Raw genomic sequence first — 22,217 nt, 5'->3', positions numbered from 1 at the left:
TGGTCCTGAACTTTTGACTATTGGGAGTTTTTGATTACTGGTTCAATTTCATTAATGGTAATTTGTCTATTCATATTTTCTAATTTTTCCTGATTCACTCTTGGGAGATTGTATGTTTCTAGGAATTTATTCATTTCATTAATGTTGTCCACTTTACTGTATATAATTAGTCACAGTAATCTTTATGATCTTTTATATTTCTGTGCTGTTGTTTTTAAATTCTCCTCTTTCATTTCTGATTTTATTTATTTGGTCCCTATCTTTTTTTGAATATTCTTGCTAAAGGTTTATCAATTTTATTTATCTTTTCAAAGAACTAGCTCTTAGCTACATATCTAATTGATATTGGCCTATACTTCATTTATTTCTGTTCTGATCTATACTATTTTTTTCCTCCTACTAACTTTTTCTGGTTCCTTTAGGTATAACATTAGGTTATTTATTTTGAGATTTTTCTTACTTCTTGAAGTAGGCTTGTATCACTATCAGCTTCCCTCTTGAACTGCTTTTGCTTTGTCCCATTGATTTTGGATTACTGTCTTTCCATTTGTATTTGTCTCCAGGTATTTGCTATTTCCTCTTTGATTCCTTCAGTGACCCATTGGTTCTTTAGTAGCATATTGCTTAACCTCCAAATGTTTGTGTTTTTTGCAGGTTTTTTTTCCTCATAGTTGATTCCTAGGCTCATACCACTGTGGTAGAAAAACTCAATATGATTTCAATCTTCTTAAACTTATTGAGATTTATTTTGTGGCCCAACATGTGATCTATCCTAGAGAATGTTCCATACACACTTGAAAAGAATGTAGAATATTCTGCTACTTTTGGATGGAATATCCTCTATATATCTATTAAGCTATTTTGTCTAGTATGTCTTTTAAGGCCAGTGTTTCCTTATTAATTTCTGTCTGAATGATCTATCCATTGATGGAAATGGAGTGTTGAATTCTTCTACTATTATTGCATTATTGTCAATTTCTCCCTTCATGTTTGTTAATATTTGCTTTATGTATTAAGGCACTCCTATGTTGGGTGACTATATATTTACAATTGTTATCTTCTTGTTGGACTGATCACAGTATAGTTATGTAATGCCCTTCTTTGTTTCTTGGTACAGTCTTTGTTTAAAAGTCTCTTTTGTCTAAGTATTGCTACTTTGGTTTTCTTTTTGCTTCCATTTGTATGGAATATCTTTTTCCATCCCTTCACTCTCAGTCTGTCTATCTCTTTAGATATGAAGTGTCTCTTATAAGCAGTATATACGTGTCTAGCTTTTTTATCCATTCAGCCATTCTATATCTTTTAATTGGAGTACTCAGTCCATTACATTTAAGTACAGTGATGTACTTATGACCATTTTGTTCACTGTTTTCTGGCTGTTTTATAGTTTATTTTATTGTTCCTTTCTTATTTTTGCTTTTTTTTCCTTGTGATTTGATGACTATTTTTAGTGTTATGTTTGGATTCTTTTCTCTTCTATGTATGTATCGATTATAGCTTTTTGGTTCTTGGTTACTATGAGGTTCACTATAAATAAACTTTAAGTTGATGATCTCTTAAGTTCAAAAACATTCTAATAACCATGCATTTTTAGTCCATCACTCACCACCATGTCTAATGTTTTGTACATCATATTTTACATCTTTTTATTTTGTGTATTTCTTAGCTATTTAATATGAATATAACTAATTTTACCACTTTCATCTTTTAACTTTCTTATTATCTTTGTAAGTGTTGGTCTCTATCTTTACTGTAAGTTCACCTTTATCAATTTTCGTTTTATAATTTTCACATTTCTAGTTATGACCTTTTCTCTTCTGTTTTGAGAATTCCTTTTAACATTTCTTGTAAAAGTGGGTAGTTATGCTAAATTCTTTTAGCTTTTGCTTGTCTATAAAACTCTATGTCTGTTTCAAATCTGAATGACAGTCTTGCCAGGGTATTTTCGGTGGTAGGTTTTTCCCCTTTCATCACTTCAACTATATTGTAACAATTCCTTCTGGCCTGCAAAGTTTCTGCTGAAAAGTCAGTTGATAGTCTTATAAGAGTTTCCTTGTTTGTTACTAGCTGCTTTTTTCTTGTTGCTTTTAAGATTATCTGCTTATAATTTTTGCCATTTAAATTATAATATGCCTTGAGGTGAACCTCTTCAGGTTTATCTTGTTTGATACTTTCCATGATTCCTGAACCTGGATGTCTGTTTCCCTTCTCAAGTTAGGGGAAGTTTTCAGCTATAATTTTTTCAAGTAAGTTCTTTGCCTCTTTCTTACTCTCTCATCTCCTTCTGAGACCCTTATAATGTTAATGTTGGCATGTTTGATTTCGTCCCAGAAGTCTCTTAAAAGATGATCATTTTTAAAAATTTCTTCTATTTTCTGTTCAGCTTGGGCGATTTGCACTACTCTTGTCTTCCAGTTTGCTGATCGTTTTCTGAATCATCTATTGTTGATTCTTTCTAGTGTATTTTTATTTCAGTTATTGTATTCTTCAGCTGTTTGGTTCATCTTTATATTTCATAACTCTTTGTTAAACTTCTCACCATGTTCACCCATTCTTTACCTGAGTTTGTTAAGCATCTTTATGATCACTGCCTTGAATTCTTTTTTTTTTCATTTTTAAAAGTTTTATTGAAGTATAAATAAACTCAAAACGGCTTAAAGACTTCAGTGTATGAAAAGACGCTATCAAACTCCTGGAAGAGAACATAGGCAAAACATTCTCTGACATCAACCTTACAAATGTTTTCTCAGGTCAGTCTCCCAAAGCAACAGAAATAAAAGCAATAATAAACCAGTGGGACCTAATCAAACTGACAAGCTTTTACACAGCAAAGGAAACCAGAGAGAAAACAAAAAGACAGCTTACAGAATGGGAGAAAATAGTTCAAATGATGCAACTGATAAGGGCTTAATCTCTAGAATACACAAGCAATTTATACAACTCAACAGCAAAAAAGCCAACAGCCTAAATGAAAAATGGGCAAAAGACCTGAATAGACATTTCTCCAAAGAAGATATACAGATGGCCAGCAAACACATGAAAAAATGCTCAACATCACTGGTTATTAGAGAAATGCAAATCAAAACTACCATGAGATACTACTTCACATCAGTCAGAATGGTTGTCATTAATAAGTCCACAAATAACAAGTGCCTGGGGCAGGGGAGGAACCCTCCTGCACTGTTGGTGGGAATGTAAGCTGGTACAACCACTGTGGAGAACAGTATGGAGGTAACTTAGAAATCTATACATAGAACTACCATATGATCTGGCAATCGCATTCTTGGGCAAATACCCAGACAAAACTTTCCTTAAAAAAGACACATGCACCTGCATGTTCACTGCAGCTCTATTCACAATAGCCGAGACATGGAAACAACCCAAATGTCCATCAACAGATGACTGGATTAGGAAGATGTGGTATATATACACAATGGAATACTACTCAGCCATAAAAAAAGAATGAAATAATGCCATTTGCAGCTACATGGATGGAACTAGAGACTCTTATACTGAGTGAAGTAAGTCAGAAAGAGAAAGACACATAACATATGATATCACTCATATCTGGTATCTAATATAGGGCACAAATGAACCTTTCCACAGAAAAGAAAATCATGGACTTGGAGAATAGACTTGTGGTTGCCTGGGGGGAGAGGGAGGGAGTGGGAGGGATTGGGAGCTTGGGGTTAACGATGCAAACTATTGCTTTTAGAATGGATTAACAATGAGATCCTGCTGTGTAGCACTGAGAACTATGTCTAGATACTTAAAACGGAGCATGACAATGGGAGAAAAAATTATGTATACATGTATGTGTAACTGGGTCCCCATGCTGTACAGTGGGGGGAAAAAAAGTGTGTTCGGGGAAATAACAATAAAAAACAAATAAATAAATAAAATAAATAAAAAAACATGGTATGCTATTACATATAGCATAATTCCATTTACGTGACACTCTGGGTTAGGTATAACTACAGAAATAAAATGCTGATCAGTATTTGCCAAGAGTTAGGCAGTCAGAGAAAGGGCTGATTACAAAGTGTAGCAGTTGGGAGTTCCCATCATGGCTCAGAAGTTAAGGAACCCGACTAGGATCCAAGAGGATGCAGATGATCCCTGGCCTCGCTCAGTGGGTTAAGGAGCTGGTGTTGCCAGGAGCTGTGGTGTAGGTTGCAGACATGGCTAAAATCTCAAGTTGCTGTGGCTGCGGTGTAGGCCGGCAGCTACAGCTCCGATTCGACCCCTAGCCTGAGAACATTCATATGCCACAAGTATAGTAAGGGAATTTGGGGAAGGTGCTAAGCCTATTTTTTCATCTTGATTATCTGATTGTTGATTGCATGACTTTTCATTTGTCAAAACTCACCAAAAAGACTGAATTTTACCAAAGGAAAACTTAAAAAGTGAATAAAATTGTATAATGTTATGTGAATATATAGAATATTAAATTCTATCATACTACTGCAAGTACATAAAACTGAGTAAGTCTAGAAAGTAGCTTGAAAAAATGAAACACTGATGTGAATAAGAAATAATTCAATAGGTAACTTTTCTCTTGAACTTTTGTTATATTTTCATATTCCCCTACAATAAAATCAAGTTTTAAAAATTCATTAAAAAGAATATAAAACTAAGCAATTTTAATTTGTCTAAAATTTTTGACCGAATAGAGATTTTTTGTTTGTTAAAAAAGAAAAATAGATATTTAATCAGCTTCTTAGATTATAAACTCTAAAAATAATCACTAGAATAAAAAACTACTTCAAATTCTTTAAACATCCCCAACAAAATACTTTACTAAAAGTGTTTTAAATAGTTTTGCAAAGTAAGAAAGACATTTATCTTGGCTTTAGAGAAAAATATCCCCAAAGAAGCCTAAGCATGTTGGAGTTGGAAAAGGTACTTTAACTCAAATACATGAAACATTTGAAGTTCTCACAGGATATCTACATGGATCTATTCAGTAATAATTATAATTACATGCTAAGTATTATAAAGGAAGACAAACAGATGCATGTAGAATCTCAGAAATGAAGAGTTTAACTCTCTCTCTGAGGCTTAATGAAAGAGAACGCATGTGAAGTGAAGAGGGTCGGCTGGGAAAGTAAAGGGCAGCCACCCTGGTGGAAGCAACAGTACCTGCAAAAATACGAACGGGGGAGAGGTCGTGATGCATTCAACATAGCACAATATTCAACTGGAAATTTGGTTCAAAGAGTAGGAGAGAATTCAAAGTTGGAAATACAGATAGAAGTTAAATGATTAATTATCAACACAGAAATTATCATTCAAAGGAAATTTCACCAATAAAATGGTCTTCCACATGGACCCCTAGTAAAGTAGTAAAGCAAATCTTAGAAGTCTGGCAAAGGAATACAGGGGGAACAAAGTATGAGTACCTTAAGGTGTCTTGCAACTTCTGGATTAAACAGAGGTGTTTTGATGTAATGAAAAAAGAGTGTCGCGATCCTTTTTCTGAGTCCTGCAAGGTTTTCATGTTTGACTCCTCTCATCATAAGGTCAACCTCCCTGTCAATCAATTCTAGAATCTCCTGAGTCAGTTTACATTCATGTTCCTGTATAAAACACAAACACATTCAGTACAGAATTTTAAAAGTCACTAACTTAGTTTTTGAAATTACCACCCAAATAAACTGAAAACTAGATTTTGAAATGAATGAAGCACTGTTGATAGAAGTATAAATTAGTATAACTAACTTGGAAAAAATGTTGACATTATCTAGTAGAGTATAAGATATGCATAATCTACAATACAGAAATTCTACTCTTAAGTTCTTTAAAGAAATGTGCATGGAGTCACTGTTTATAGATGTTCAAAATTAGAAACAACCAAATATTCATAAATAAAGTGATTACAAAAATGAGCGACAGCTTGTTCATACAATAGAATATTATCTAACATATGGAAATGAATTAACAAGAGCTATATACAATAACACATTTAAATATTAAAAATTAATGTTGAACAAATGAAGAAAGCACAAAATAATACATACAGTACCATTTCATTTAATAAAGCCCCAAAATAAGCAACATTATACCCTATTATTTAGAGTTATATACAGAGATGGTAAAACTATGAAAAAAATCAAGGAACTGAATACCATGAAAGTCAGTATGGTAGTTACTTTTAGGGGATGAGAAGGTGAATTGCAAATATGGAGAGAAAGGGAATGGCAATGTTCCATTTAGGGTGACAGAATGTCTTAACATTTGTTAAACATAACATACATAATTCTTACATTTTTCTGCATATTTATATAATTCACAATAATTTTTAATAAAGTGATAAAAATGAGTGTGGTTGAATAAGAAAACCCAAGTAAGAGTTAAGTGTTTAAAGTAAAAGGATTTAAAAGTAGTAAAATAAAAGTTGCTCAAAGTGCCCAAAAGGGACTACAAGAAACGGTTTGAATGAAGGGGTCAGAAGGTAAAGTCAATAACCAGAAAACAATGTTCTTCTGTTCTTTTTAACACTTAGTTGATATGGCTAATGCAAGCATCTACATTAGTGGTCTCTGGCCCTCAAGGCACATTAGAAGAGATTTTAAAAGATTTTAACATTGCCCTCACATTTGAGGATCTGATTTAACTGCTCTAGATATCATGCCTATTCATTTATTCTCATATTCCCTCTCTCCCTTTCTCTGTGTATCTCCCTCTCTCTTTCTAGCTCTTAGATGATTCTAATGTACATTCACATTCAAGATTCACATCTGTATTAGCAACTGCGATCGAAACAATACTTTTTATTGAGGCTCAAGACACAAATTATACATTTTATTTATGTTATAAATACATACACATAAATATATTTATATCCTCAAAGTAATTAATTTTACAAATGACAAAACTTATTTTTAGAAATATTAAATAACTTACCTAAAGTTGTGCAGCTACAATAGGATAGAGCCAGAATTCAAGTCATGTTAAAGGCCTTAATCCTCCATCAAACATTATCAAATAAGTGTATATGTGGATATATTAAGTCAAACTTCTTAAAATATGCACAGCTTATCTTCTGTGAGTCCATATTTTGGCTTTTTAATTAACCAGCTAATGGTCCTAATTATGTCAGGTTAAGAGGATCTCTACCATATTCCCTATGTGCACTCTCTTTTTTCCAACCTGGTCTTTTTACTGCCCTCTATAGCTATGTGTATCTCCTTCCTCTGGACCTACTGCTTCTCCCTCTCCTCCTATCTTCAAAGGCATAGTCACCAGACAAACATCTTTGAAAAGGCAGTTCAGAACAAAGGCAGTCAATGCCTAACTGAGTCCATTTCTCTGCTCTCAAAATGGGCAGGAATGTGGAAGATCTATGGAGACTTACCTTCCAACAAAAATCCTTTACTCAACTACTTAATGGGTCTTAAATCAATAATTGATGAGGAAAAAGGAGATAAAAATATTTATACCAATGCTACTTCAAAACTGTTAAAAATAAAATTTTGATCAAAAAGTGTCGACATATAGACAACAATTGCTATTTTATTTAACTGAGTGTATATATTGAGATTATATTAATCTCATGCTGTATATATTGAGATTCATTGCAAAATTAAGGATATCTACATTAAGAATATTTATTGTGCCATATTTACACTTGTATGTGTCATAGTTTTAGAACTTTCAGATAAGTATTAATGCATAAATCATATCCTCCCCAAATTATACCAAGCAATATAGTTGTTGATAAAATAAAATTCACACATGTCAACATTTATTAATTATATCTATAATTAATTCAAAACATCTTATTTATTTTATTGATAGTGATGATGATATTCAAAAACTAAGAGAAAGTTAACATACCTTTACAGTATGTTTAAGTGTTAAAAGTACATCCAGCCTCTCATCTTGAGAGATATTTCTCAGCATAATGCATTTATAGATGTTTTGCAGCTCCCTGGCTCTTATGGTGAACTGTGTATCCATCTCAATTATTTTGCCATCAAACGTTCTCCATACCTTTGGGGCTGAACACTTAAAAATAATGTGTTTATAATTATCAGTTAATCAAAGGTTCAAAAATAATTTGTTCCTTCTATTATAACTTAACTTTAACTTTATTTTAACTTAACTTTAACATCATGTGCTTTACAAAAATATGACTAAAACTTAAGATTAATTAAAGAATTTCTAGACCATGGATAAATAAAACAGTATAGGAAAAAAACATGAAAGAGCTTCAGTCTATAGAAGTGCAAACACTTCCCTGGGATTCAGAATTTGCTACTAAGTTGTACTAACTAGTATCATGGTTAGTTTGATGGGTTTATGAAGTAACTCATTACCCCCTTGGGGAAAAAGTATGCTATTTAGAATGCTAAAAATAATTATCTACTTGGTTCTATTATATTGAGTTGTATGAATGTGTCTTGATCATGCCTTGCCAATTGAGGACAACCTTTGTGGAATAACCATTACAACCTTCAATGCCTTAGACTTACAGATATAGCAAAATGGAACTGTGTTTCCTATAAAGATAAACCTGTAACAAATGCACAGTTCTTCACAAAGCAGATGTCCACAATGAAACAGCTGTAATTAGCTATCTTAGCAGCGCTGTGCTCCCTGCAGTCCTCATGATAGCTAAGATTCTCACTTCCTATTCCAAATCCAGCTCCTCTAGCTCGGTGCCTTCCAACCCAGCCTGCCTCTGAACTGAGGGTCAAAGCTGGAGTTAACTTGCCCTGAAGTTCCTCTGAGGACTCCAGGCTAGGAATTCAGAGAAAGGAAACAGAGAAGCCAGTCCTCTGCTGACTCGGGACACCAACACCATCTTTAGCAATGATTAAGATTGTGGCCCACTGCTTTTGTTCCCTCCTACTGAGACTTAAAGAGAAGATTCATTGACCTAGAAATCACAGTGAAAACTCACGGGCTCTTCTACTTTAAGGTATAAAGCTGCTCAGTTCCTTTCCCTGATTACAATCTATCAAAGAGGAGACTGTGTTCATCAGGACTATCAACTGTCCAAATACTGTATTTTTTTGTAGGCTGACTGGTAACTGCTTTGCAAACATGTAGTCCAATTTACGTCATGCTAGCCATGATTTAAATCTTAGATTTGATATAATTTAAAGTTTAAAAAGCCCACATATCCAAATAAATTATCAGGAATGTAGAATAGCCAAATAGAGAATTCATATAAAGCTGTATTTAGTATGACAATAGTATGAGGAATTTTTAGTTACAGCCTCAATTTGCCTTTTTTACACATTTCATATTAGCTACATTATACTGAAAACTGCAAAGCTACATTTAACAACTATATTTGACATGTTTTCCAAGAAACAGCAGTGTTTTCTGATCAAAACTAAAATTAAAGTTATGCAAAGCTAGGAATCTTCATCAGAAAATTTAGATCCTGAGTTCTAGTTTTAATCCAGCAAATGAGAAGCTGTGGCCATATGATTTATATTTTTAAAACATAAATCTATATTAAATAATGCAGAGTTAATTAGCAGACTGACAGAATTAATAAAATTATTAAGGATTATAAAAGGGAAAGAGCTCAATGAGAAAATATTTTATTTAATTATTATCGCTTAGAATTTTTAAAAAATATTTTGTTTGTCTGTTTTTTCTTTTTAGGGCCACACCTGCAGCATATAGAAGTTGCCAAGGCTAGGGGTTGAATCGGCGCTGCAGCTGCCAGCCTGCGTCAAAGCCATGGCAACACCAGATCTGAACTGCATCTACGACCTACACTGCAGATTGTGGCAAGAGCGGATCCTTAACCCACTGAGCGAGGCCCGGGATAGAACCTGTATCCTCATGGATACTAGTTTTTAACCCACTGAGCCACAACGGAAACTCCTAAATACTGTTTTAACTGGATACAGTTTTATTTGGGGTAGGCCTTAGAGTGTTACTGAACTCTAATGTTTGCTACAAAGCTCTTTTTAAAAAAGTTTGAAGGAATAAGTAATCTTGGGCTGTTTCATACTGCAATGTTCTAAAGTCTTAATCATTGCACACAGTTTTCCTCAGGGTAGTTCTATTAAATGTAATTTCCTTTCTTCCAGTAATGTGGACAATACCTTTAGTTCTGCAGGCTCGTAAGTTATTTCATTTGTAATAATCCAAGTAAAATAACCTTTTAATGAAATACTTAGTTCATCTACTTTATTGTAATTTTTTCAGCTATTGTACTGATTCAACTCTACCTTCCCTTCAAGTTTCTAGCCCCATCTAAAGCACTATGACCTAGTAATACCTTGGATTTTTTCCAAATATATTCAATATCCAAACCCTTTCTACCCTTCAATTTTTAACTTAAATCCTAACTTTTCTATAAAGATTCCTAACTACTATGGCTTGAAACCACTGAAACCACTAGCTCTGAAGTGCTATTATATTTGTAAAAACAAACATACGTACGTGCACATGAAGTATCAATATCTCTATTTCAATCACTCATGACAATGCAATTTGGATCCAAATTGTTCTATAATTTTTTATATTTGTTAACTCTATTTCTCCCAAAAGATTATAAGATCCTCTTGTGTAGTTCCATATATCTCACAGGGCCTACAGTATTCATTCATTCATTCATTCAATAAATATTTACTGTGTTTACTATATATTGGTCACTGTACTAGGTGGCAAGTAGATAAATTCTGATTTCAAGAACTCCTAAATCTAAGAGAATGAAAAGATTTAAAAATTAATTAAAATAAATGTTGATTATGCTGGATGATGCAAGTAAACAGGTAACTACAGACTGCTATGAAGCACTTAACTGTTGAAAAGAAAATAGTATCTCATAAAAAAACTGAAGAATAACTAGGAATTAGCCAGATTAAAGGGAACTGAGTGATACAATCAAAGATTCCTAGATTCAAAGTTTGAGTTCCCTAGTGTAAGCACGGAAAAGATATAAAAAAGCTGTTTGGCAAATCTGTTTTTATACGTGGATTTATTTCTGCCAACACTGATAACTGGATCTTCAGGTCTAAGCTTCTTTGATTTCAGGCCTTAAGTCGTTTTTTGCTTTTCTTTTTTTTTTTTTACTCTGATGCAGGGAAATGTCAGCTTTGCTTATTTCTTTTTCTCTGAATGTGTTGGCTGTAATAGGAGATGTACAACAATCATGTTCTTAAATTGCCTCAGAAAATAGGAGCATAATAAATTCCATTTAGCTGCCAGCAAATGAGACAGCACAGACTCTAGAGGAGAGAAACAGAAGAACAGCAGGAAGACACATTTCAAGGAAGGGAAGGTGGAGAGATAACAAAAACCTTAAGAGCAGCAAGCTTCCGCAGAAGAGAAGAAATGGCTGCACTGTGAGAGGAGTTCTTTCCTTTCTCCTAAATTAACACTCTAGTCCCTCAGGGCCCACATTAAGAATATCACTGACCCCGCCCCCCCAAAGCTATTGGGCAGTGATCAGCTTTTCTTTTACACAGCAAAGGGGTTTTGTTCATCCACAGAGGATACCCCTGTGTACTGTGGGTCTCAGAGAGAGGCAAGGGCTGGCTGCATCCTCCTATCCCATTAGTTGCTGGCCACCTGAGTAAGGAGAAAAAAAAAAAATTAAATGACACAGCTAAACTAGATTGCAGTTTTTTAGCTTGTGATTGTGAGAAGTGGTTTGTGAATCAAAGAAATAAATGGCCTTAACTCTAGAGAAAACCCCTTGCAGAAATTCAAATTGTCTCTTTACACAGTTTGGAAACTAGCTGATGATTTTTTATTCAAATTTCTTGACTTGAATTTTTTCACTTATGTCAACTTACAAGTTTTTTTAACATTTGATGGCCTGGGGATATCAATGTTTGATGTATTAAAATTATAAATTATTTAATTAATACTTCAAAAATCTTTAGATTAAGCCTTCTATGGAAAATGAAGGCTCAGTATAGAATTCATAATAACTGTCTTGATTGGACTAATTTAAAATAGTATCATTTCATTACTCAGAAAAATCCTTTATGTTCAGTATAAAAAGGTAAAGAATAAGATATTGGTTCAATACACCATGTAATACTTAGACACGCTGAAGTTAAACTAAACCAAACCATAAAATTTTTTTTTCAAAGTTATTTCCAAATTATAGGAAAGTAAATACTCTCTTTATACATCTACATGTTATGGTGCTAAATGTGGATCTTAAAATCTGCTCTGGTTGTTAGAGTTAACATTTAGAAAAAACACTGACCTTATCTAGCCTCAGGTATTAATTATAAGCTATTTTTTCTCAGCATTCAAAAAAACTGTAGAATAAGTTTGAGTTTTATGAAATCAACCCTGACTCCTGATTATTTACTAGAGAAATGGTAGGCACGGGTGGGGGCGAGGGTGAAAGGAGGAAGACAGGCCTAAAAAGGAAGAGAACTTGGGTAAGTATTTACAACAAAAGACTAATTATAAAAATCTATCTTAATTGTTTCCTATGATTTCTAGCATGGCATCATATACAGAAATAAACTACAATGATTTTGTGTTCGAAGAACAGAGCTCACAATTTACTATAACACGTTAAAGGAAGACCAAAAGTCACTGTTAGCCAATATTTTCAAAGACTGGACTAGTTAGGCTACTTAATGGACTGGGAATTGAGCTCAAATGTATTTGTTCCACTCTGTATTTATGTCTGTCCTGCCCTATACAACACTTCAGTCAAAACTGAGGAAAAATTCCCTAGTGTCAGCTAAAAGGTCCATTTCCTCTAAGTCTTAGCTTGGGGATTGGTGAGATTAACTGGTTTATCAGGTGGGGTGACCATGGGTTCAGAACCCCAGTTCTAAAGCCTATGACCCACAAGAGCCTTTCCCTTGAGTTCTACAAGTTCTCACGGCTAACTTTTCCATCCTTCCTTTGGGCCTCACGGTCTTGCATCTTTGTGTATCGCCCCACATCATCATCAGTCCGGATGTCAAGGCCCAGTCACTTCAAAGTTCCCTCTCCTCTTACAACAAAAAAGAAAAAAAAAAATCACCTTGCATTTACTATTTCATTTATTTAGCAATACAATTAGAGAATTCACAAGACGGCACGTTGTGCCTCATTGCCTTCCGACTGTCTCCTCACTCTATTCATTCTCTCCCAGCAACACTCAAAAGCCTCTAATAACCTGGCACACAGCAATTCTTTCCACACTCAAGATCCTTCAGGGTCTAAGGTTCTACCACAAAAGTTATGAGTATTTACAAAAAAAAGAAACAAAACAAAAACCAGATCTTCCTTCCTCATAGGAATTCTTGTGAACAAAACTGCTCCATCACCTCTTTTTTTAAAGTGCAAGTTAAAGAACTTAGAGTGCGGAGTTCCCGTCGTGGCGCAGTGGTTAACGAATCCGACTAGGAACCATGAGGTTGCGGGTTCGGTCCCTGCCCTTGCTCAGTGGGTTAACGATCCGGCGTTGCCGTGAGCTGTGGTGTAGGTTGCAGACGCGGCTCGGATCCCGTGTTGCTGTGGCTCTGGCGTAGGCCGGTGGCTACAGCTCCGATTCAACCCCTAGCCTGGGAACCTCCATATGCCGCGGGAGCAGCCCAAGAAATAGCAACAACAACAACAACAACAAAAGACAAAAGACAAAAAGACAAAAAAAAAAGAAAAAAGAACTTAGAGTGCTCACTCTACTCGAGGACAGGGAGTAATGGTCCTCAACGGGCTCCAGAGTCACTTCTACATGTGGGGACGTGGTCTACCTTTGGACTTTCTGTAATTCAAAAAGTGTTTAGAGATGATCCTAGATCTGAGGCCAGGGGTAAGCGGTGGGGAGAAGGGTGTGAAGGCATACTGAAGAGAAGACATCATATAAGTATTTACAACAGGAATTCCAAGTAGCTTGTAGGGAACAAAGCAGCAGATAAAGCACAGCAGGAAATCCTGTAGAAGGTCCAGCCTTATAAGAAGGTTCACTGGCACCTCAGAGGCCTCTAGCTCGTTCAAACGCTCTTGTGCCCTGGGTCCATGCTATCCTCTTTGGAGAAGTTAACACTCAGACACATAAGGAACACAGTGGCCAGTGATGAAGCTGGAGTCAACATAAAGCAACTTACTAAAGGAATAAATTTAGTTCAAAATACGACTCTGGAGAAGTCTGAATATTATGGCTTCCATACAGTAGAAGTCATCTTTCCTGGAATGAAGATATTCAAAATTTGAAATGATAGTATCTACATGGCATATTTTCTTTCAGTAGCTAAAATACAAAATTACACAACCGTTATTTCTGTCCCTTATTTTTTCCTCCCTAACTTCCTCCACAAGCACTTATTTTTTAAAATTTTTTATTATTTGTCTTTTTAGGCCCACACCTGTGGCATATGGAAGTTCCCAGGTTAGGGGTCGAATCGGAGCTGTAGCTGCTGGACAACAATGCCCAGATCCGAGCCACATCTGCAACCTACACCACAGCTCACAGCAACACCAGATCCTTAGCCCACTGAGCAAGGCCAGTGATAGAATCCATGTCCACATGGATATTAGTCAGGTTTGTCACCGCTGAACCACAATGAGAACTCCCACAAGCACTTAATGATGCTCTGTGATAAGCACTGTGTTAGGACACAAGGATATGGAAACAAAACACATCTCTCACTTTAAGAAGCTCAGAATCTAGGAAGGATTCAGACCCATGAATAGATATAATAAAAACTGACCACTGAGTACTAAGACAGAAGAAAAGAGAGTCTTATGAAGACATATAGTACAGGCCAAAGGAGGAGGATCAGTGATCCTTTCTGGAAGAAGGGACATACATCCAAGCTTGTTTCAATGGGTGCGCGGCCAGCTACTAAAGAAGGAAGGAGAGGATGTTCCGTGCAGAGGCTGCGCCAGATGCAGAACCATTGAGAGCACCTGGTCTTTCTGAGAACATGTAAGCAACTGGGCGTAGCTGAAGTGGAGCGTGAGCAGAGATGATAGTGGGGGGGGTCGGGTCCTTGTTCCCAGAGGCCAACAAGGAGCGGCAGGGGCACAGTTGTGTTTGCTGAGGTCACGATGGCAGCAATATGGATGATGGAGGAGGCTGGGGGTACAAAGCCATTAATATGGGGACATAAAGCAACCCAGATTCAACTAAATCAATGTCAGGCTGACATACACAAGGCAAGACCTGTCTCGTGACGGCAGACAGGGAAGTGAAAAAGAGCTGCTCCATGGTATCTCCTCAGAGCTTCTGGTCCTCTCGAGGCCCAGCAAGATCAAAAGGCTTTCCACCAGGACACAGGTTAGCCACGCTTCAAGTCTCTGCCTACATGGCCTGTTGGGATACATGCAAGGTCATCATGCTGCCAAGGCAGAGCCACTTCCCTGCAGGCACTGGTAGTGGGTTTGGAAAGGAAGAAGTAAAGGGTTGAGGAGATTATTATAGTAACAGAACAGACAGGTGGCTGAGAGAACATCAAGAATAAGGTCCACAGAGTTCCCACTGCAGAGCAATGGGGTCAGCAGCGTCTTTAGAGCACTGGGACACAAGTTCAATCCCTGGCACAGCACAGTGGGTGAAGGATCCATCACTGCCCCAGCCGTGGCATGGGTCACAACTGTGGCTCACATCTGATCCCTGCCCTGGGAACTCTATATGCTGCAGGGCAGCCAAAAAAGAAGAAAAAAAGGATAATGCCCAGGTTTCTGCCCGAAGCACCTGAGTAGATGATGAAACATTCATAGAGATTAATTATGTGAGAGCTACAGAACAGGATCAGTTTGGAGGGGAGGAACCAAGAAATGGTATGATGATATAACTTAGGGGTGGACCTGTCGACTTGATGGTACTCTCGGGAAATTCAAAGAGCAATGATGGCAGGCAATTCAGTATGTGATCTGGAATCTCCTAACAGAGGTCTGGCCTAGAACTGCAGGGAGTTCCAGGATGCAAAAAGTAGTTAAAGCCCCAAGAAGAACTGAGATCAAACAGGAGAGTGTGTAAGTAAGATGACAGGCGGGCATTTCTAGTATCAAAAAATACGTAGTTTTTAAGAATGAATGTTCTCAAATCACAGAAATCATCCAGCCAGAATCACTACAGCGAGTATCTTGAAGAACTCCATCTCTTTTCTTCTTGGGATTGGATTGGCTTTTAATATTTGGAAAGATCTAGTTTATAAAAGAAATTGGTCACTATGGAAACAGGCTATTCAATATCAAACAAGCAGTTTCACCACGAAAAGGTAATTACTATAGTTTTTCCCTTAATTGTATGTTTTCATTTATTCCATATATTCCTCTGGTCAGAAATTTCCAGTCAGTTAAGGACCCAGTGAGCAAAGGCAGAAACACTAGCCTACAGCAATTTTCCCCAGGTTGCTTACCAGGGGGCACCCCGGATCCAGACATTTGGGGACTTCAATACTCTATATTCTATCAGGGTGTGTCATTCATCTGATTTCTATAGCCAGCCTAAGCCTAAGAGAACAGAATCACAAGGAAGGTGTCTCCATCTTTTACTTCATGGCCAAATCTCTTTTGTTAAGAGCATGTTAATTTTATGTTAGTTCTTAATTATTATTCTAGGCTGCAGTGAAAATCTAAAGCTGTATAAGAAAAAAGAAAAATACAAAATTTAAACAAATATGTCACCAAAATACTAAATGAAATTCATGCAAATTCTAACAGTGTAAGTCTCTTCTTTAGTTCACCATTCTACATTTTTAAGCTCAGGATACATTCACATTTAAATAATTGTTCCTTCACTAACCTTATCCAAAAAAGCTTCTATTGATGCTTCCCGGTTTGCCGTATAAGCAATGTATCTATGTCTCCCAATGGAAGCAATTATCTGGGTTTCTTTTTCCAGAAGTTCACACAAAGCAGCTTTCCTTTCAGCTCCAGTGAAAGACTGGTTAATGCGTGCGAGTTCTTCTTGCCGCCAGACTAAAGGAATAACATGAAAGACTCTTGAGTTTTTAAAACCCCACATCTTTACAGAGCATTTTTCACTATCACATCTTGACAAGCAATATTTTATTTTTATATCAACTTAAATAAAATTATACATGAATAGAATCATTCACATTGTACACCTGATCCATGAAAAAAACAGGATGAAATGGAAGCTGAGAGACTTAAAGCAATAAAAGTAGAGCCAAACAAACAAAAGCCATAGGACAGCAGTGGAGATAATGTCAAATTACACCTAAGAAAGCATGCACACTTCCTAGTATTGGAAAAAAAAAAAAATGTCTTGAATTTGTGGCAGCCACGAACACCTACGGCTCCGATCTCCCTCCAGGAAGAGAACCTGTTGCCAGGACACATGGTGGACAGCATCAGCCCCAGCACTTCAGATCCGCTGCCACTTTGGAGCAGAGGCCACACCCTCCCCACCAGACTCCCTGACCAAGACTGAGGACCACGGGGAGAATCAGGACCTGACCAGGTCTGCCCCACAGTTTCTCCCCTGTGGTCAGTCATTCTATCAGAGCTGACTCAGGCTTCCTCAAATATCTCTGAGGCTCTCCATCCCTCCTTGTCTTTCCTTCCCTCTCCACTTTCACAGATGTCAAATTTACACAAACCTAATTAATTAATTAATTAATACACATCAAGCTTTGAACACCAGAGGTTGACTATACATCTTATTTTCAAAGGTCTATGACACATTTATATAAATGTATATAAATTCTAGGAATAGGAATGGAAGAAAACATAAATCCCCCAAATCAGAAATGCCAAAACCACGTTTGTTGACATGGTACAATTAAACTACAATTAACAACAAAATTTAAAAAAATAAATATTCCCACTGCTTGGAAACATAAGAAATGCTATCAAAAGTAACATTCTAATCACGTTAAGAAATAAAAGGTGTGGCCTGTCAACTATTAAAGAAAAAAGCACTACATATCAAAATGTATGGGATGGAACAAAAATGGCAGTAAGGTAAATTTAGGGGAATTTTACATAAGTAAACCTCAGTTTCAAACCAGGAACCTGTGAACTGTGTGATGGGGGCAGGGAATGGGGCAGAGTTATAAAACGCTGTAATACCTGTGACAGTTAATCACAAGCCTTCTCCAAAAGGTCATTTCTGGGCACTCCTCCCATTCTCCATGATTACTGAAAAATGACAGTGCGGCTTTGTTCCCCTGGGATATACATTTGGACTAAGAACCTAAACTCATTTAAGCCATATTTGTTCTCTGTTCTTCACAGAACGTGGGGGCAAAGCAAAAGCAGAAACAGTGATCTACTGATCTTTATTCTGAACAGTCAATAAAGTCTCTTTAATCCTTTCAATGTACACTTATTACTTGGTTGACTACTGAAGGGAGAGCCGTATTTACTTCATTAGCCGTGTAACTCTTTCCTTTTACATAGATATGACTTATTATTTTATTGTCAGAATGATGAGGTTTCAGAGTCTCATGAATTGCACTCTGGCCATAGAATCAAACCTATTTTTTCTCTGAACTTCAAAAAACCCAATTCCCTGATCTGATTATTATACTTGCCAAAACTCTATCACTTCTTTGCCATTCAAAACACCAACTTCAATTTTTGAGCAATTATCTAAAAGGCACCCTATAGATTTGAAGGTACATACAAAAGTGAGAAAGATGGGAGTTCCCATTGTGGCTCAGCGGGTTACGAACCCAACTAGTATCTCTGAGGATGCAGGTTCTATCCTTGGCCTTGTTCAGTGGATTAAGGATCTGGTGTTGCTGTGAGCTGTGGTGTAGGTGGAAGATGTGGCTCATATCTGGCGTTGCTGTGGCTGTGGCACAGACTGGCAGCTGCAGCTACGATTCTACCCCTAGCCTTGGAACCTCCATATTCCACAGGTGTGGCCCTAAAAAGCAAAAGCAAAAAAAAAAAAGTAAGAAAGACATAATGCCCTCTTGAAGGAGCAAATGTATCTCCTGGCCTCTCCCTAGTTGGAAAGACCATAAAATCCTTCCACTAGGACAGAATTTCTGCTTCTCCTTCAATTTATCTTTACCCAAAAGCCTACATTTTTCACCATTAGGTTTAGACTTTCTTTGGGTAAACCTCTTCTTGGCACAAGATTACTTCTTTTAACATCAATTAGATATGATTCAATCAAGTAAAATGTACTCTCCCATTGTTATATTCCAGGCATGATTCCTTTCTCATCCTGTTGCAGAGATATTTCAGAATACATTACATTTGTATATAATTTATATAATTAGAGACTGTATTTCCCTTCCTCTATGAAAATTTCAGGTTTACTTTAACGCTAGTCTCTGCATTGAAAGGTAAATATCTGAAACCATAAGTGGTTGTTTCTGGCCCTTTTCTGCTACAACCACTGCCTTTCACGAGATCTAGGTTTACAGTTTTATCAGATTTTTTTCTTCCTCCTCTCAAATTTCGACTTGAAATCATCCTGATCAGGTCAAGGACTTGTCACGCATGTTCTCTCTAAGAATCTATTCTGTTCCTTACTAGGAATATAATACTCAGACCCTGTACTGCTTGGTTTATTCAAAAAGGGCACTGGTAAATTTAAAAGCTAAATTGTGTTCAGCAAAAGGGCTGTAAATTTAAGAGCTAAATTATGCTATGAAAGTCCAGGAAATCCATGATTGATGAGTTTATCATTTAAGAGTACTTTTACCAACCAAAAAACTTTTTAAAAATTTGACAATATCCATATACCAAAAGGCAGTGTACAAATAAGAGGAAAATTGCTTGCTTGTGAAAATAATAACTGAGAATATTTACCTCGTGGGATTATATGAATGTTCCCAGAAAGCAAATAAAAAATGAATGATATTAGTAAGCCTATTTTACTTCCCAGTTTTACATTAGAAACCTTTGGGACCGGTAGTAAATTTAGGCCACTAGGATATTATTTAAGCTCGTCTGCCAACCCCAAAAAGCAATATACTGGTCTGCTCGATTAATCCTTCTGTCCTGGGTGAATCTGGAGATACACATATGTGTATTCAAATACATTTCTATCCATATATATTTGGATTTTACATTTTGCCTAAATCATTAGTATGACTTTTAAAAAGGAAACAACCCAATGAAGCTAATTAGAAATGAAAATAATGGGCCTTAATTCCAATAAAATGAACAACTTCCCTGTAAATCTACAGTGAAAGATACAACACAGCATCAGAAAAATATCATGACCCAACTACTAATAAGGAACAGAAAAACACAGTAGCCAGGAGTAGCTGCACAAAACTGATTTTATATCTGATTTGACAGTTTCCAGAACATTACATGGAAGATACTGAGAAAAATGAGAGATTCTCCCCTGTTTCACAAAATATATGTTCCCCGGAAATGATAAAAAAAGTGAACAAAAAATTGGAATCCTGCATTTATTTGCTAAGGCTTCTATAACAAAGTACCAGAGACGGGGTGCCTTAAATAACAGAAATTTATTCCCTCAGAGTTCTGAGAATTAGAAGTTCAAATCAAGGTGATCCTGAGTGCCTCTCTCCTGAGCTTGTCAGTGGCCATTCTTCTCCAGTATCTTCACATGATCATTGTGTGTCTGTGTCCTAATCTCCTCCACTTGAAAGGACACCAGTCACACTGGATTAGGGTCACATAGGACCTCACTTGTTCTCCATTATGGCTTAAAAGGGCCTGTCTCCAACACAGTCCCATTCTGAGGTACTGAAGGTGAGAACTTCAGCATTTGAATTTGACGGGAACACAATTCAACCCATAAAAGACATCAATAACCACCAATACATTTTTTTTCTTTCTTTTTTTTTTTTTGTCTTTTTGCTATTTCCTGGGCCGCTCCCGCGGCATATGGAAGTTCCCAGGCTAGGGGTCCAATCGGAGCTGTAGCTACCAGCCTACGCCAGAGCCACAGCTACGGGGGATCTGCGCTGCGTGTGCAACCTACACCAAAGCTCACGGCAACGCTGGATCCTTAACCCACTGAGCAAGGCCAGGGATTGAACCCGCAACTTCATGGTTCCTAGTCGGATTCGTTAACCACTGAGCCATGACGGGAACTCCAACCACCAATATTTTTAAAGAAAAAGATATTAAAGGAATTGGTTCATGTGGAAGAATACATTTATCTTACATCCTTCGCTTAAATTCTTGGATAGTCTACCTAATTTCCAGGGTCTGAAGTTCAACTACAAAATGAGAGGATAGTATTAGTAGATAAAGTCCATACACATTCAAAAACTTCTGAGATTTAAACTTGCAATTTTTAAACAAGAAACAGCAGAACATACAGTATCTTGTTCACCACTGGCATTTATATGCACCGGCTTTTTAAAATTCTTGTCACAGACTGGAAGCCTGAGTAGAAAGAACCAAGAAAGATTCAAACTGAAAGCCCCGGCCCAGCTCTGTCAATAGACTGGCCCAGGGAGTCTCCAGAAGCTAGAAGTCAAGGTACCTTGAGATCAAGAGGTCATAATTAAAGAAGGGTCAGAAAGCACAGTTATCACAAGTCAAAACAAGACAAAGGGTAGAAGACTCAATTCAACAAACATTTACTATACATAATGAGCAAAGTCCTATCAGGTGCCCTAGGTAGAGACATGGACAGTTAAGATCGTGGTGTGGGAGTTCCCGTCGTGGCGCAGTGGTTAACGAATCCGACTAGGAACCATGAGATTGCGGTTTGGTCCCTGCCCTTGCTCAGTGGGTTAACGATCCGGCGTTGCCGTGAGATGTGGTGTAGGTTGCAGACTCGGCTCGGATTCCTCGTTGCTGTGGCTCTGGTGTAGGCCGGTGGCTACAGCTCCAATTCGACCCCTAGCCTGGGAACCTCCATATGCCACGGGAGCGGCCCAGGAAATAGTAAAAAGACCGAAAAAAAAAAAAAAATCGTGGTGTGTATAGAAACCATGGGGTAAGGAAAAGAGGCTCAGAGCCTAACCCATGCTGTCAGGAAAGATTTGCTCCTATGCTGAGACTGAGAGTGACATTTCAGATCAATGAAAAAAGTCACCCTCAATATATTGCTAAAAGAGAAATAAAAAGACATAAAAATCAAACATTGTAGCCTGGAGATAGTCCTCTCTTTTATACAGTATATTACCTTATATAGTTAAGTTCATTTTCTTAAATTGATATCACTTTGCTTTTATTACTAAGGAACAGGATATCTGGAGGAAAAGGTAAATGTTTTTAGTTCTAATTCAAACTATGTAATCGTCACTATGAACCACAAGAGAGCAGCAGTTCCAAAGACTGGAGTAAAGACTACGAAATGAAGCCTTATTAAGCAGAAGAGCTATATAAATTATTGAGCTTGTGAGCCAGAATTTTAACTACAA

The 22,217-nt window shown here is 36.9% G+C and overlaps 1 protein-coding gene across 4 annotated transcripts in view; it reads right to left on the bottom strand.

Moving 5' to 3' along the window:
- The window catches only part of IQUB (IQ motif and ubiquitin domain containing), a 111,673-nt gene that overhangs the window by 67,582 nt on the left and 21,874 nt on the right, over nt 1–22,217 (bottom strand). For 3 of the 4 annotated variants that reach the window (XM_005673215.3, XM_003134747.3, XM_005673214.2), the window contains 3 exons: nt 16,682–16,857; nt 7,840–8,010; nt 5,403–5,579 (listed from right to left, as the gene is read on the bottom strand). In XM_005673215.3, the coding sequence (XP_005673272.1) occupies nt 5,403–5,579; nt 7,840–8,010; nt 16,682–16,857 (524 nt within the window). The remainder of the gene's footprint in view (nt 1–5,402; nt 5,580–7,839; nt 8,011–16,681; nt 16,858–22,217) is intronic. The other variant, XM_013985682.2, reaches the window with a different exon arrangement.

This window comes from Sus scrofa, chromosome 18 (assembly GCF_000003025.6).
Source record: "Sus scrofa isolate TJ Tabasco breed Duroc chromosome 18, Sscrofa11.1, whole genome shotgun sequence".
NCBI classification, from domain to species: domain Eukaryota; kingdom Metazoa; phylum Chordata; class Mammalia; order Artiodactyla; family Suidae; genus Sus; species Sus scrofa.
Note: the sequence above shows the minus strand (reverse complement) of the source record. Positions and strands in the feature narration are given on the sequence as shown.